This window comes from Protopterus annectens, chromosome 7.part0 (assembly GCF_019279795.1).
Source record: "Protopterus annectens isolate FY-2018-M chromosome 7.part0, PAN1.0, whole genome shotgun sequence".
Taxonomy (NCBI): domain Eukaryota; kingdom Metazoa; phylum Chordata; order Ceratodontiformes; family Protopteridae; genus Protopterus; species Protopterus annectens.
The window spans coordinates 1,979,914,286-1,979,932,823 of NC_056739.1; the positions used below are offsets into that span (position 1 = coordinate 1,979,914,286).

The 18,538-nt window shown below is 40.2% G+C and overlaps 1 protein-coding gene across 2 annotated transcripts in view; it reads right to left on the reverse strand.

Annotated features, from left to right (window-relative positions):
• Positions 1–18,538, reverse strand: part of ADAMTS17 (ADAM metallopeptidase with thrombospondin type 1 motif 17) — a 3,302,852-nt gene that overhangs the window by 3,112,248 nt on the left and 172,066 nt on the right. For both annotated transcript variants that reach the window (XM_044078403.1, XM_044078402.1), the window contains exon 3: positions 12,555–12,723. In XM_044078403.1, coding sequence (XP_043934338.1) covers positions 12,555–12,723 — 169 coding nt within the window. The remainder of the gene's footprint in view (positions 1–12,554; positions 12,724–18,538) is intronic.

Below are 18,538 nucleotides of genomic sequence, written 5' to 3' on the forward strand. Positions count from 1 at the left end.
GACATGCTCTGTGGACTAGTTTAAAAAGCAGGGGCAGATGTGGAAAGCAAAAACATCCCTTTAGTCCAGATGGTTACAAAAGCATCCTATAAGACATTATCCTTGCCAGGGGAGAAGTATAAAGAAACTACACATCACAATGGTTACTGATGTACAGATTTTACAAAACAGATAACCAATTTCTAAAACAGTTTGTAAATGATTCTGATGCTGACAGATCATGCTGGGTGCCTGAAATTTGCATCTAAGTCTGCCAGCTAAGCCTGAGAGCTTGCCCCGAAGATGAACTGTTATTACCGAGAAGGCATTCAGGTCATCCCATCCCATTCCCAACCCCCTTAGTATTTCCCTGCAGAGCTAGCAGGAAACTATACCACCTTATTTGCTGATGGACTGTGTCACACCTATGTTGTCCATTTTCAGTGAGATGCCATTTTTTTGTGCAGAGAAAGGGCAAAGTACAAGTCTAAAGTATTCTATTTTGGATCTTAGTTGGCACTTCCAAGTTGTGTAAAGTTTGGATTTATCTTTTCAAACTAGTTTACCCTAGCTGCTTTGTCTGGGACTTGTACAACTGAGAATGGCATTGTCTTTAATGAGGAAATATATGAAGATCATCTGACTCTCTCCCTGCCTACAGTACTCTTGTTCCCAGTTGAAGCTAGCTAAGTACATGATATAACAGATGTAAATGCAACTCTCTGTGGTTGATGGGAAAAACCCTACTAAACAGGTACCCAACCTGCTGCTCTTGAGTCTGGTGAAAGAGATGCACTGCAGAAAGGCTCTGTGCTACAGAATAAAAACTAGGTGTAATGCTCTTGACACAACAGGGATACATCATGGCACCCAGTGTTGGGAATTACAATGAGCTAGCGAATGTTAGAACCCCCTGGAATTGATCAAGTGCCATGTTTGACACCAAAAGGCCCAACATCTGCATCATGTGCATCAGAGAGATGATCAGCAGAGCCAATATCATATAAGCCTAGAAAAGAATGTCTGGCAGTGGTTGTAGATCCCACCTACAGACTATTACTGCAGAATGATCGCAATCAATTTGAAACTGGCAGCTGCCCCCAGGACCAACACAAGGGTGGGATGAAGTGGACCATATTGGTGTGCTCAATGTCTGGCCCAGGCCTTAGGGGGTAAAAATATGTTTAGGGCTAATAAACTCATGCACCAGTGAAGGTTCCATAGAGGAGATTGGCACTCTCTGACTGCTTAGGGTGGGAGAAGTATCATAGGACACAAAAGGGAGGAAGTCTCTTCACATATGGGACTAGCTACAACACTCAAGTAACAAGTGTTATCATTTCATACTCTGTTCGTTTAGGAATATGCAGGGGCATTTTCTACTTTCTCCTTTGGTTCCTTATTTTTTTATTTCCCCCATCTTCTCTCTCCCTCATGTTTATTTTTGCTTACAAGGGGTTGATTAGGATCCCCATGAAAGCCTTGAAGCAGCCTCCCTAATAATACTGTTTTCTGCTAACAAGGCATGGTGGTACTTCTCCCACCTTATTCATGTTGCATTACTAATGCTTCCACAGACACTGCAGGCTTTGGGTTTGTCATGAGGCCTAAGACAGCACGCACACAGAGGCAGATTATTTGTCATCAAGATCCGTGTAACACAAAGACAATTGCCTGATGTAGAAAACAGGTTGAATGGATATGGAAAACATTTCGACAACGAAAGTGAAGAAACTCCACGAATTTCTAAAAAAAAATCTGATAAAAGAAATTGTCACTTTCGTTATATTAAGCTGCACTTGTGTTGGGTTCCACTTCATGTAAAGTGAAAAGCCAGATCTCTCCATCAGCCGCAGCACCTCAGTACATGTCCTGTGGCAGTACTGAGTCCGGACTCTGTGTAGTGGCGCAGAAGTACAGGAATGGGGTATTAATAACTGCCCAGCCATGCTTCAGGAATGAAAAGTATGTACTACCCATTCAGAGAGAAATAAATGGGATAAGGAGAGAATGTGAAATGTTTCAGTTGTTTTAAGTAATCATGTTAACTAAGTAATAAAAATAATGTACATTGACTGCTGTACTTTGAATCTATGAACCAACATCGACTAATCTAACCTATTAACTAACCTACAATAGCATCACTTCAACATGTATCAGTGGTTCTTACTTCACTTCCTGAAATAGCACAGAATGATTAAAGTCCACAGCCACTATACACCATCTTCATTTAAAGCTTAGCTAAAGAAAATAGCAGTAAACTATGCTGGTGGTTGAAAGGATATCACAGCAGTAGGATCACAACTGGGGCCTGGACATCTCCTGGAGATAAAAATGAGGTGCAGACCAGACCACTGAAGCAGGAACACAGGACAGAATGAAAGTGGTGGAGAAGGAAAGCGGAGTGGAGATCATATGACAGAGATGCAACACAATTCAGGGAATTCTGCAGTGGACATAAACATAGTTTCATAAGATGATAAAATCATCTGATGAGGAAATTTATTTTTATTTATTTATTTGTTAAATGGATGGGTGGATTCATCTTATGAAGATTATTTTGTCCACAGCAAAATAAAGTAACCTACAGACAACAAAGTAAAGCAAAGGTCACAAAAAACATAACTGGGTATTTAGATGGCATCAGGCTGTAGATTTATGACATTCAGGGAGAATATAACTGCTAAAAGCAATCTTCACGCCTGGATTACAGAATAAGTAAGTATGCCCATTCAGTACACTACAGAGTAGTGTAATGAATGAGTAAAATAAGGTGTCATTTGACAAAATGTAATGATCTGGACTGCTAATATTTAGTCTGCTAGTAGAGTGAGAACAGCTAGATGCTCATAGCAGTAAAAAGTAGGTCTTGCCCTGTGACGCACAGAGCTAAAGCCCTGACACAGGCACTGGAAGGGTCATGTTGGGAGGATGGGACTTAGATGCTAATGGCAGCTTGCCCATCCAGTGGAGAAGGAGGCGTCTGGGCCTGATGCACTACTGATCCCATTTGGCAAGCGGAGATACAGTTAAACTGGATTGTAATTGCTGCATACTGTTTGTACACAAACATATGTATAGTGAGTGAAGAGACTGCAGATGGAACATAATGCAAAGTAATGCAAGGTTTCCTGAGCAGCAGTTGTATGTGGCCACTGATCACCATGTGGTGGGGGAACAAGACTCCCATAAAGATCTACTTCCCACCTCCTGACCCTCTCACCCCAAGGGGAAAAAAGGAGGACAACCAGACTTTTTTTCCAGACTGAAAGGGAATGAGTCATAGGACCGTTTCATGGCCTGGGAATAAGAAAGCTGTCATCCTCAAAAGGGAAAGGAACAAGTTGGCTTGATAAAGACAGTGGAGTAACTGTTTTTCTTTTGGGGGGAGGCAGTGGTCATGTAGAGAAAATGCAATTAGAAGTGAAGAAAACATGCAACTGTTGTAACATTATGCATGGCTTATATAATATAAAGATGGTTAGATTGTGAAACGATTGGAGGAAAACATGAAGGAGGATTAGATATAAGGATTTAAAACTGAGAGACAGACAAGAGTTTGAAGCATGAGTGATCACTAGGTACTGGCTACAGATTGGGGTTGATTAATGAGAAAAAGAAGAAATGTTGTAAGGAAGACTGGGTTACCATAATAAGAAGCAAGAAGATGAGTCAATTCCATTGTGCAGTGGGACAAAAGAATGACTGTGGCTCAGACAACCTGGGAAATGACTAGTGGACCAGACAAAGGAGGAACTGGTTAGTGAAGGTAGGACTGACTCAGTCATTCTGAAGTTGGATGACAGCTCAGTCTACCATCAGACTGAACCCCAGCAGAGGCTTGGTGTCTTGGGAAATGCTGTAGATGAGCCAGGAACGAGTACCCACCAAGCACAAGGTTTGGTCCTGTAGCAGGGATTAAGCATACTTAATATGTAAACATCCTAAAGGTGCCTGCTTTACGGGACTTCCATTTGTTTAAATTGTCAGGGAGGATAAGGTAGTAGGACCTTAAAAAACCCTCATGGCTGCCTGGAAAGTATAATGGGGAAGAAATTAATGGTTACATTGGAGAGAAAAAAGGCGAAGAAAAAATACTCAAATCTGAAAATATCTGCTTAATATTGGCAAAGCAGAATAATGAATACTGAGAGAAAAGTAATGTTCATAGGAAATGCATGAAAATGTATTACAAGGATATAAGAAACTTATTCAGATGTGGGGCACAATAAATGAATCTGTGAATAATGGCACAGTAGGCCAGAGAGGAAAAACATCATTTAAGGGGAAGAAATAGGGGGCTGAAGTAGCAGCAGGTGTTACTTATAAAGATTCTACTATACAAGGTGCTAATCAGGGATGAGACTTTAAGCACCATCTGCCTGAGGTGATGGAAGCTCAGGTAAAAGATCCCATGGAACTTAACAAAATGAGTAGGAGAAGGTGCCTTGTGCCCTTGCCATATTTCCCTAATCAGTATGAATACTACCTGGGGTTTCCCCTGAAAAACAAGCCATTGGCCTGGTGGGACTAACCTGATCAACAGTATAAATAAATAAAACATAAAATAAATACAAAATGCAGATTTCCTTTAAGTATAATTCTACCTAAAATTATGAAAGTGCTGTACAATCATTAAAGCAATACAAATTTATAAATATATCACTGCCATATCACTAAAAGAATGAACAATATTTTACATAATAAAATTCCAAAATGTTTGTTTAAAATGCCTGGAAAACTCAGCATTACAATTTTCACCTGCAAACCAATAAATGGTATGACTTTCTAAATAGATAACTCTTGTCCTTTATACACAAGATTAATTCATGTAATGGTACAACCATCAAAACTTGGATACAGAAAATAAGTCCTCTGTAAGCTGCAACTAAAAACTGAGGGGAGGCCTCGCAGAGTTTTGAGTTACATTGGATAGGAAATGAGAAATGCTGAAAAATGGATTCAAAGTACAAACAATGGAAAGAAAAATCAAGGTCAGAGAATGGTGGACATCTATTTACATGATGGATTCAAATGCACTATCAAAGAGAAAAAATACATACAAAAGTGAAGAAAGAAAGGAAGGAAGTAGAATTTGGTTTTGAGGCCAGACAGAAAAGCATGGGATTCACATGGGTAGCCACTATATACAGGTCACCTGATATAAAAAACGCTGATACAAGGTACATAAACAGTAGTGGAATCACAGTAATAGAACTGAGTCTTCCAGAAGTGAATTGAGGGAGGTAGCCACACACAAGAAAAGGGAGGAAAGAGGAAATGAGAGAATGTCCAGCCTAAGCAAACATACTCTTGTAGATAAGGTAAAGGGGAGGAATGAGAGAGCCACTGAGCAACAGTCATCATGCCACAGTGTGAGTAACAATCCAAAATATATTGGGAGAAAGTACAGCATGGAGTCAGATAGTCCAGTTGTGTAAAATTTACTATAACAGTAGATGTGCTTTCGTTCACTGCTGCAGTATTCTTAATGCATGGGATTCTCTGCCCTTGGAAGCCCGATGTCTGGCCAGTATACCAAAGCCTACTGTTGCTTTAAGATACACCGAATGTCACCATATGCTCCTTGCGTTGCATAGGGCATAAAGATGACTTTTGGAAGTACCAACCTCAGATATGAATGCCCCACTAGGAACACCAGTCTAAGGAAACCTAAAGCATAACCTGTACTTCCAGGAAGGAAATGGACTGAGGGAAGGAGAAAGGGAGTGAATACTGCAGCAGTGAAGGAAAGGACATCTACTGTTATGGGAAGATTTTACACAGCTGTACTATACCTTCCATATCACTGTTGCAGTATTCTTAACATATGGGAAGAGTGCCAAAGCTCAAGAAGAAACTTGGTAGGAGGAAGAAGCAGTAGAGCCTTCTAAGAAGCCATGAAGAATGGCCCTAGCAAAACCAGCTCTAGCTCTTGAGATACCATCCAACTGGTAGTGCTTCGTAAAAGTATGCACAGAAGTCCAGGTAGCTGCTTCAAGAACAGATCCCATACCAGGAGTGCCAACCAGCAAAGAAGGTAAGATATTGTTCTTCCCTGTTTATTTATATATCACATCACTGTGGTATTGTCTGTGAATACCTTCAGAGGTCCTGGAGAGAAAAAGGATGAAAACCATGAAGAGCCAGCATAAAAGGTCTCATCTCTTTGACACTGATGTGTTCCTTCTGCTGAACAAGTAATCACACCCCCTATACCTTTAGGGAACCAAATGTTGCTCCCCATCCTACATCTGAAACATCTGTGAACAGTTCCTGAGAGGGGAGGGGAGATGAAAAGGGAGCCCTGGATTCAGAGACAACTGCTGGATCCATGAATGAAGTTCGTTCTTGAGACAAAGAAGAAGAGAAACTACAAAGTCTATGGGATGCGCATGTTGAAGCCACATTCACTTCAGAAACCACTGAAGCTTTCTCATGTGAAATTTGGCCAGAGGGAGCATTGGAATGTTGGATGCCATAAAACACATAGCTCTCAGAAACTCCCTGGCCAGAGGAAGAAGAGTTTGAAAAAAAGAAATAAGAGTTAAGGCCTTTGGACGAGGCAGGGATGCCAGCATAGGCACTGTATGAATCCTGCAACCCAGAAAAACATGATCCTGAGAAGAAATCGGAGAAGACTTTGTGAAGTTTATTGTGAACCCAGGCTCTGAAGAAGGGAAATGGTAAAATGAAGATTTTGCAAAAGGATCTCTGGAAAGGATGCCTGAATCAGCAGATCGTCCAAGTAAGGGAATATCTGGATCCATTAAAGCCTGCAAAAACCACTCAGAGGAGCAAGGCATTTGGTGAACATCTTTGGGGCAGTAAAAAGGCCAAACGGCAAAGTAGCAAACTGAAAATGCCAGAAAGCAGAGAAACACAAAAATTTCATGAAAAGAGTATGCATCAGAATATGGAGATAAGCATCCATGAGATCTAAAGACATCATATAAGCCTGAGGGAGCAAAAGAAGAAACAAGAGTCTGAAGGGACAATATCCAAATCAAGGCACCTTCAGAAAACTGTTTAGATGAGAGATGTCTAGAATTGATCTTCAAGTACCTTCTTTTCTGGGCACTAGAAAAATTCTTGAGTAAAAGGCCCTTCCCCTTTGGGACACAGGTACCTCTTGAATAGTACCCTGAGTCAAATGTCTCGAAGAACCTCTGGGAAAAAAAGGAAATGGTTCCCAAGGAGGCTGAGGAATGTTCATAAAAGGGAGATGGGATTTCAACATCATGAAGTATCCCTGGCAAATGATGGACAGATCCCAGGAATCCTCAGTAATCTGAAGCCAAACAGGAACAAAAGAAGAAAGGCGAAGAGAAAGAGGAATGTGGCTGGGAAGAGACAGAAAGTCATACATCACCTTGTTTATCAGGAAAGGAAGGCTTCTGAGTCCCGGAAGTGTGAATGGCCTTAGCATGAGGAGTCCACTTACCACTCTTTTTGCCCTTAGTAGGAGGGTGATATTGCCTGCAAACAAAGGCTGGCTTATTGGGGTAGTTTCTCTGAAATTTAGGTACAGGAGAAACAAACACATGCTTGAGCTCCTGTAAGGCATTTCCCTTATCCTGAAGAGACTTAAACAAACCAGCAGCTGCTTCCCCAAACAAAATGTTATTATCAAGAGGAGCATCCCTTAACCTAGCCTTAACATCATCAGGTAAAGGTTGAAGCCTAAGGGGAGAGTACCTCCTCATCAGTGAACCAAAAGCAGCAGCACTGAAGAGGCATCTGCTGCATCATAACTACACTTGATAGAATGACGAACCACTTGAGAGGGAGTCCCTAACAAAGAAGTTTTACCCTCAGAGTCAGGGAGATCAGCAAGAAGCTGACAAGCTTGAAAAGGAGAGCCAGCACATACCTGGACACATGGGTCTGATAATTAATAGCCCTAAATGCCACAGTAGCTGAGGTAAAAATCTTCTTATCTAGCCTTTCTATGGTTCGTTGTCTTTATCAGAGGGCACTAACTTGGGTGAAGGAAGCAACTGAGAGGGCTTGTCAGAGGCTTTAGACACCACTGAGGGTTCAGCAGCTGGACATTTGTTCAAAAAATTACAATCCTCAGGCACCCTATAAAACCTACCAGGCTTCTTTGTAGCAGGAGGCAGAGAATCAGAAAGTTTAGAGGCATTGGAAAAAGCATCCAACAAAACAGCCAAAACAGGAGGAATAGGAGAAGGTCTCAGAGATTTCAACTGTAGCAACTCATAATACCAGTTATGGGTGTCAGAAACCTGATCACAATCCCATTTAAAGAATTTCATCATCCTAGTGATTGTGGCCCCAAAGGAAATTTATTCAAAGGGACTATCAGGGCTATCTCTGACCCATAGTCCAAAGGAGAAGGAATATGGGTAGAGTAAGCCAGGGATTCCTCATCAGAACCTGACTCCTCAGAAGAATCCAGTTCCCTGGGCCATTTAAGGGAAGTAAAGGACCAAGGGGGAGTAGGAACAGAAACCCCCCCAAGGAGTAGGAACAGAAACCGCCCGAGGAGGTTCTAATGCCATCAAAACATTAAACAACCCCTGGGTAAAGGCCTGCCACTCACTCTGTGGATCCCTAGGAGCAGGAGAACCATGTTTAGTTTTTGTTTCTTCTTTAAAGGAACATCTGCCCTATAAAACATAGAAGGCTTTGACCTAAGACGGCATTCAATAACTGTAGTAGGAAATTCTTCCCTAACTATAATCTGCAAAACTCCCCAAGCCCCTCGGAAATATTCAACCATGGTTCCCCCTGAACATCCACAACGGACTCCTGCAAAGCCTCGTCAGATGTGCTACAAGCCAGATCTTCACTGACCTCCAACCTGATCACAGCAGGGGAATCTGACAACAAAGTTGGGTGAGCCTCCGGATCCTCAGCGACCTGGTGAGAATCACCCAGAAGAAGCTGGACAGAAGAAGATTCTGGTCTTAGTTTTTTCACCTTCTTCCTTAACGGCTGAACCTTATGGCAGGAAGTTCCTTCAATTATATCCATAGCAAAAAGCATAAGATTCTGGTTCTCTATATACAAAGAAAAGGAAGAAAGCTTACTATGCAGGGCCTTCAGCATGAAAGCCTGACAAATATAACAAGTCGTATGGTCGTGAGAAGCTCCTAGGCAAAAAAGACACTTATTGTGGCAGGTCTTATGGGAAATATCTCTCCTGCACTGGTATTTACCCTTCCTGGATGACATTAACCTCTAACAGCAACAAAAAAAAACAAACAAAAACAAAACCCCAGTGGGGTACTTATCTGCAATGGCTTGGACTTCAGAAAAAAAGACAGAAAATATGTTTGAACTGGCAGTAAAGGACATAGGTGAACAGACCAATGATTGGGAGATGCATTCAGACTGGCAGCAAAGAGATTCTGAGCTTGGTACATCCGAATGTCACCTTTATGCTCAAAGCAGTGTGAGGACCACATGTGTGACATTTGTTGTACCTTAAAGTAACAGTAGGTTTTGGTATACTGGCCGGATATTGGGCTTCCAATGGCAGGGATTCCCATTCATTAAGAATACTGCAACTGTGAATGTAAAGACATCTAGAGGGACAGGATAGCAGATTTCAGTCTGGTTGAAAGCACAATAAGAAATAATACAGAAGGGCGGCAATAGAAGATGGCAGTGGAAAACCTGCAAATCTGGACCAGGAAGGTAGCTTAGTTCTGTATCAAGTGAAGTGGAGAAAAGAGAGCTACAAAATGAAAACAGGAAGACCACAAGCTTAGCAGGACTGACCTTGTCAAAAAATACAATAAAATTTGCTAGAAAATATACAGCAAGTATTACCTGGCAGACCACAGTGTCCACCAAGAAGGATATAGCCTAAGGAGGTGATGGATGGGCAAAACCAATATGTCAGATTTACTGGAGAACATAGAAGGAATTTACAGACTTGGTAAAGAAAAAAGTTTGGGGGGGCAGAAGTTCTATAATGCTATAGATAAGGAAATGAATTATTCATGTCTGAATTTTCATAGGACAAGTGGTACAAGATGACAGCACAGGAAAGAAGGGCAGCAGTGTGCATGTATGTTGGGGAAGAGGCAAATGTACTGATGAAAAATTATCATGTCAAAAGTAAAGTAAGTGCTTAAGGAACTTTGGGAATATACATTACTAGATATGCACTAACTACCTTATAGCATGGAAAACAGTTGGTAGAAGTATTAGAACAGCAGTGGAAAAACTATGCAGAATTTCTTTAGAAATTCAAATGGTGTCACAGGACTTCAGAGCAGTGATGGTAGTGGCACCATTCGTAGATGGCAGAATGGCTGGTCTGGGGAAAACATTGATGATGCACGCAAGAAGGTCCTACGAATGCGGTGCACTAGTAACTTTACCAAGGATTTTTATAGTGCGTATTGCAGAACATCGCAGGAGAAATTAAAAGGTATAGGGCAGGCAAGAAACAGTGGGGAAACTGTCTGAATGACTGCAAGCAGAAAGTGACAGTTAAAAAAAAGAAACTGTCTGTATAACAGTTGGTAAGAAGTAGACTTCTACAAAGTCTGATACTGGCACCAGTCCGGTTTAGCATATTGGTTTCAGTTATTATACTGAATTTGGAAAGTAAGGTCTACCTGTTCACTAACAATACCTACTTTGACATGGTACTCACAGATCAAACAGATAGCATATATTAAGATCAGATGCACTACACAAAATTATGTATAGTGAGTGTAGAGGTTGCAGATGGACATAATGCAAAGTAATGCAAGGTTATGCACTTTCATGCGAATGTTCCAAAAAAAAATCTATATCACATAATCAAAACTTCAAAACATCGAATCTGATATGGTCAAGATCATATCATCGATGTTTTGAAACTTTGAATATGTAAAAAAAACAAATAAACAAAAAAATAACTTATCTAAATGTTTCAAGCTGGGGGGCAAGCACCCCTGCACCCCCAATGTGAGGGGCTGTGCCCCCCACACACCCCCCGCTACTTAAATATAACAACTCCAAGATCGCACTACAGTGCAGGAAAAGGAAATCTTCCCTTAGGGAGATTTCTGTTAAAACATTCGATGTTTCAAAACTTCGATGATATGGTGCCGACCATATCAGTTTCGAAGTTTTGAAACTTTGATGAAGCAATATAGACCCCCAAAAAATACATGTATACTAGTAGGTATAGCCCTACCAAGAAGAGAGTACAAAAATGATCTAGGGTTAACAATTAGTCCTAAGCTGAATAATACAAATTCAGTTTAAAAGCACAACGGTGAGAACAATAGGATGCTAGGCTAGATAAGGAAGTAGATTCCAGAAGTGGAGAGCATCCTCCCATCATACGGGGCAGTGATAAGGACATTTTGGTGTATTACATTCAGTTCAAGTAACCAGAAAAAGAAAGGGTAATTAGGATAGTAACAATATTAAAATGGGGAGCTAACAAAATGGTGTGGAGAATGGGGGGGGGGGTCAGGGGAATGAGGAAATATCAGGCACCTCAGAACAGATGGACAGCAATGTGAAAGTACAAGTGGAAGGGGAGGAGGTGAACAGGAAGGAGACAGGGAATTCAAACAATTCAAGGCTAATATAAGGAAGCAGTTTCAAAGAGAGGTGAAGTGGGCCCTGGGGTGTACTTCAACGATTATTACAGAAGGTACAGGATTGTCTAGGGAAGACAGGAATGGTACAGGCAAAAGTGTGGGAGCTACACACTGATGATGATGGTTACATGCAACACACAAGTGGACTCAAAGCAAAGAGACTAAAAGTTTTCTTCTTATAGCATATTTACGTATTTAAATCTTCATAAAGTTATGTTGTCCCCATGGTATAAGTGGGATGAAGCCATGACTGTGACCCAAATGATTTGGGTTATGTTAATGGTCTACAGGCATGAGGAATAGAAGAGGGGAGGGTGAAAATGAAAAGCCAAAGCTGGCATCTCGATTCTATGGGGAAGAAGAAAGCCCATCCCACTGTGTGACTGGCTTCCAGTGAAGGCAGGAGATCCAGCAAGCAACAACTGGGTTGAGATCTCTATACCCACAATACCGTGTACAGTGTCACAGTAGCATTAGGCTCTGTACTTGAGAGCATGCACGTGCCATAAATTGTCTTTGTGGGAGCTCACAGATGTCAGGCTGTGATAAGGATCAGTAGGTACTCCATGGAACAATTATTCCTGCTCTGTATAGGCCTAGATAACAGCACTCTCCTCCAGATGACATCTACCCTGAAATAAATCAACTAACACTGAGGTGCCACTAGGAAAATCACATATGAGGACTAGGGATCCCCAAGGAGTTGGTGGAGTTGCAAGTGGCGAGTGTAATATTAATAAATAAGTAACAGACCAAGCAGAAGTGGCCATTGGTTCACAAGCACCAAAGGAAGAATGACCAAGAAAAATAAATCTTCAAAAAGGAGCAGGCTAACTATTATAAATTAAGTCAGCAATTTGAAGAAGAATCATTTGAAATAACATGAGTAATAATTCCACCACACCTGGATTACAAGGAAGAACAATTCTAGAGTGTATCTTCATTACTTTCAACATATTTGTAACCAAAAGTGTTTGATTAACTTTTTATGCTTACCTGAAACCACCTCACAGTGTTCAATGGGTGCTTTAGAAATGACTTGTGGCCTTTCTTCTGATGATCGCTTTTGCCTAATAACCTTGTGTTCCTGTCCATGAAATGTACCCTGAGATATGTTTACTGGTTCTATGAACATGTGATCTTCATCAGTTTGGATAAAGCCAATCTGTAACACACAAAAGCAAACAAACACCAATAAGGATATGTGTACATTAAACAGTCTTTTCATAGTATACACTGCAGATTAGGCAGCACAGTTATACTTAAATAAATATCTGGCATCTGGAGATCTAAAATGTGAAGATTACAGTAAGATAATCACATTAGTAAACAGAAAAAATGCAAAGCATGTACCTACTGTAATTCTATTAGTGTTTTTTTGTTGATGCACCTATGAAAGTTCAACATATAAACCCGTCTTCTAGACAACAAAACCAAATTCAGAAATAAACGTGCTCAGCCATAAGGAACAATGTGGCTAAGTGCTAGCAAACATGGCTGCTAGTGACACAAAACCCTTGGTGATTCTCAGACTTACCAGTTTGTAATGGTGCAACAGCTAGCAATGTTGGGCAACTAGTGTGGCCTCTGGGCACGATTCCAAAATGCTGAATTGCAGTGTTGTTTTTTGTTTTGTGCATGTGAGCCACTATTGCATGCAGAGAATGTTGGTGCACTAGCTAGGAAGTATGCAGAGACAGCAACCAAAAGTAGTCCTTCACTTAGCAGTAGCTACTCAACTGAGCTACAGTTAATTCCAAAAGTCTTATCAGCTTGTTTAATTTTACTTCAGTACATACAAACTGGACATGTGTACACAGCATCTAGTAACCCAACAGACACCTTGCAGGAGGTCACTGTGACACCAAGATGTTGGGGAAATATAGATCAGTAAAGGAAGGCCTTGTCCGGTAAAGCATAACAGTGCATTTCTCAGAGTGACCTACTCACTTCTTCACAATGGCTCTGCTTATAGAGCTGTTTACAAACTGTACTTCCTGAGACAGGGTCTTAGTAGCTTGGTGAAGTTTGCAATCTGGATTTTTGAAAAATCTAGCCCATACTCTGGCAATAGATGACAACATCTATGAATGCTTGGCAAAAAGCTCATAACATTCAGGAACAGCTTTAGGTACACAACTGGCAGCCACTAGACAGTTTTTTCATTAGCGCTTAGCAGGAGCAAACAATCATCACTATATCACTTTCATATCTTCAGCTTTATTCATTTCCTTCAGCATTTGTGATGATTTCAAACAATGAATTCTGTATGATGATATTCTTTATGAAATTATAGAGGGAAACCGGACAATGGGGAAATTAGACCCATCCAAGGACTTCTCGTGACACTTATTTTTAGAAGGTACCTATGTATACATTTTATTTTTAATCAAGATGTCTTACCGAAAATCAGAACACTTGGGAAGATGAACAGTTAATTTACTTTGTAAAATGGAAAACAGCATATTGTGATAATATACAATGTGTAACAATTTTTCCTAAATTAGATCTTTTAAAAGGTGAAATGATGCAGCAGACCTAGTATATTTTTCTAAGAAGTCATTTTGAAGCAAACCAGTAACATGTAGATTCATTAAATAAGGAAGAAATCCATTTAGATTTTGTAGCTAAAGAAATGCATGCAGTCCAGAGGTACTAGTGAACCTAAATATGTATTATAAGTTAAGCTGAAACTTCTGATGTATTACGGGGGAAGGTATCACTTTAAATATAAAATTAAAAACTTCAGCACTTAAAGTTAAAGAAAAAGAAGCAATGTCTTCAAAAGACTGAATAATGTGACTAGCTGCTAGATGCATTTTGTTTTACTTTATTTATTCTTTGTTGACCAGGTTAGTCCCACATGGGAACATTTTTTCTTTGTGCAACTTATAGTTAAACATATGTGACCTTTAGTGTACGTAAACGGGCTAAAGATGCATTCTAAAAAAAAGTGTCAATGGGGTTCTGCCATGTAGCTCGCGAGACATTCTTGCTACATCGCCTAAACCAGAAGGCTGCAGCAGCAATTCGCCGTAGAGCGGTACAGCTGAAAAGCACAATCGCCGCACACAAGAACCCAATGAGGTGCTCACATGACTGAGGTGCAGCTGGACAGACAAAGAACACCCAGATGCAGAAATGTATCTTTAGTAATGCCTACTAGATGCATCTGTGCAAATTGGTCCCACATATTGGGAGGTTAGGGGGTGGAACTTGAATAAACCCTATTCAAGAGTTCAGTTTTTGAGGAAGTATCAACGGTCTGTGGCTTTAAGATGGTTAGCATCTGTCATGGTAGTAATTCCAAGACACAATAGTGGATGTATATGGTACAGGATCATTTTAAGTAAAGGAAAGAGACTTGCCATGCTGTGCTGGCAAAGGAAGCCTCCATATTTGTACAACAAGGAACAAAACAGCTGCAGTAGTTGAAGAAATGCAGGTCAGGGTATGAGTGAAGTTTGGTATAAATGACATGCCATCTGTTGACTTTACTTGAGGGGCATGGGGCATTGTCTATGCTACTCTCAGCAAGGACAGGGACATGATAACATCAAATGACTATGTTGTTGTTTGTCTTTCGGCTTTTTCCCGGTAAGGGGTCGCCACAGCGGAACTCCGGTCCACTAATGATTGGCAGTAGATTTTTACAAAACGCTGAGGTGCCAGCTCGATGCCCAACCTTCAACAAAGGCACGCCCATTTAGGCACGCATGTCTTTCTAATGCTAGCCAACCATGGGGAGGACATGCAGACTCCACACAGAAGGCACTCCCAAGCCACGCCGAGGATCGAACGGGAGAACCTCTTGCTGTGAGGCAACAACGCTACTGCCATACCACCGCGGCATCAAATGACTATATGGTTTGTAAATATTGATAACACTCTGATTAACTCCTGAACCCAGTGAATATGCCTTTTTTCTTTGAAGAAGTAGTGCAAGAAGAAATGGATTGGACAGGGTAAGTTTCAGTAGATAAAAATCACCATGGTAACTGAACAGCAACATTGGTGGCAAGACAATAAGAGAAGACGAGATCTCTTCAGAAATAATGAAAGCATTAGGTATTGATATGATATCAGGTATAAGGAATCTTTTGTATGTTGAATGGATGAAAGGGACAGGACTCCTAAAATGGCAAATTTGGCAGTGCTCTCCATTTTCAAAACTGAGAAGAGGAAGATAATCTTGAATTATACAGAAAGCATAGTCCTCAACCTACCTGGAAAAGCCTATGCCAGGGTACTGGAAAGCAGCATTCAAATGAAAATCAGCCACTGCCTCAGAAGAAGCAAGGCGGATTTCATGCAAGCCACAGAAAGTAAGTGCATGACAGTAGAAGTTCACATGATCACTGCTGCAGTAGCCTTAACTATATGGGCTATATCCTCCATAGGATATAACAGGCGGCCAGCTTCCAAAACTTTGGGGAACCTTCCACATACCAAAGTCAGTCAGCATGAGCTGGGGAACGATCCTAGCAAAGCCTGATCAAAACCTAGAGAGGCTATCAAGCTTACAGTGCTTTGCAAAATTATGTACAGAGGACCAAGTTGCAGCTCCTAGAATACTTCCAGAATCCAATCCTTTCCAAAAAGCCATAGATGAAGCCAAGGTCCTGGTTGAGTGGGCCTTGACACTACCTGAAAGAGTTTTGTTGTGGTGAGAATAATAAAAGGTAATTGCCTTAACCAAAAATTTGGAAAAAGGTCTGTTTTAAAACAGATTGTCCCTTCTTCTTACCTTCACAAGAAATAAGCAGTTGATCCAACGATCTGAAAGATTTAGTTCTGGAAAAATGAATTGACCATGGACATCCAAGATATGGATTATCTTTTCTCTCCATTTTTAGGTTCAGGAAAGAAAATGGGGAGATGGATAGTTTGGCTTAAAGTAAACTCAGATACCACATTAGGCATAAAAGAAGTATTAGCTCTTAAAACTAGCCTGCCCCTGTGGAAATGACATAGGGTTCAATTATCATAACAGTTTGCAACGTAGCAGGGGTCAGAGCAATCAATAAAACTGTTTTCCATGTTAAGAACCTCAACTCAACCAGGTTAGCTGGTTATATGCAGCAAATGTTAACTTCTCTAACACAAAATTAAGATCCAAAGGAGGGGCCACTGGCTTTCTTGGAGACCTGTTATGCAAAACTCCTTTCCAGAACATTTTGACATAACAATGCATTGAAAGAGGAGGATCTGTGGGCAGACATGCTAAAAATGCCAATAAATGAACCCTGATGAAGAAGTAAAAAAAAAGGCCATAGGATAGTAACTCACACAAATATTACTTAATAAAACTAGAGAACAACTACCCCTGAATGAGTGCTGGTTATACTGTTCACACCAAATAGAAAACCGTTTCCATTTACTAATATATGATTTTCTACTGGCATGCTTTCTTGCCTCCATCAGAACCTGCTGTGCATCTTCAGTAAACAGGTGCCTAAAACAAATTAAAACTCTATCAGGCAGGCAACTGAACTTGATTGTGGTTGGCGCGTATCAGACACCCCTGTTCTTGTGTGAGTACATCCAGTCTGTGAGGAAGGTTATGGTAATTGCCCCGGCCATTTCCAAATGAAGAGAGAATCAAGGTTGCCTGGGAAAGAAAGTAGGCCCCACGATGATCTTGTGAGATTCTTTCTGAATCTTTAGAAGTACTTTGAATATCAGTGGAAATTGTGGAAAATCATACAGGAGCATTCCTGTCCAAGGAAAAGAAAAGAAAAAGGCATCTGTCTTTCAAGTATTTTTGCATGCAGTCCTGGAGCAGAATCTTCACAGTTGATTGTTCAAAGAGGAGGCAAATCGGTCTACTTGAGGAACTTGCAATATTCGACATGTCCTTACTAACAGGAATATTTTTTTTTCATACAGTAATGAAGAAGTGCTTTGAGTTAGTTAAAACCACTTGTACTACTAGAAATGTTATATTTAGCTGTTGGCCAATTATGCAATTCATTTCATGTTGGAATGACTAATCATTCTCTAAGAGAATGTGTTAGAGAACATTTAGCAGCTATAAATAATAGAGATCCAGAAAGAAGTGCTCTTGCTAAGCACATCATAGAATATGGTGACACCCACGTTTTTAACTTTAATGTTATTGAATGTGTACATCAGAGCTTACGTCTAGGTGACTTTAGGAATCTTACATAACAACATGAACTTAAATGAATAATAAGGCTACAGGCAGATCGCTTTCCTGGCCTAAATGAAAGAGCCTCTATTAAACCTTATTTAAAAGCTTGTCCTTTGAAATAACATCCACACTATATCTGGTTTTAAGTATATATTGACATATGATGATTTATTCGACCATATAGACACTGTTGTTTTATTATAGGATAGGCACATTTAATGCAATTAGCAATGAGTCATGTGATATAAATGTTAATAGTTAAATTGAAAATGTATTTAAGTGATTGTTACTAATTTCTGCTGGTCTGATGAAGCACCTACTATTGGTGTGAAAGCGCTTACCATTCAATAAACATTTATTTTGTCTGTAGTGTTTCTCCTTCACACTTTGTTTTACTTTTTGTTTACGTTTTTGGTGTTTTTGTAGTTAATTCGCAGTGGCATTTCTTATATTTTTACCTCTATATTTTCATATCTGAATTGCTTATTTTCATATATTGGTGAGATACATGTTACTGGGGTGTATAACATGAAATATCATAGTGGAAGACAGAAAAATTCACCACCACTGTGTATAATGCACTACACCTGACTATTTGTTAGCCTTCCTGGAAATGGGCATTATTTCCATATTTTCATTAGTTATGCCAAAGTCCGGTAACTTACAAGCTGTTACATGGTGACAGTTGACACCTTAGATGGTAACTCTTACACAGCTTATGAGATACTGAATGGTTACATTGTTAATCATGCATATAAAACAATTTTTCATATTTCTATAAACATGTAAAAAAAAGAAAGTACAGTTTTGTACCTACCATAAATGT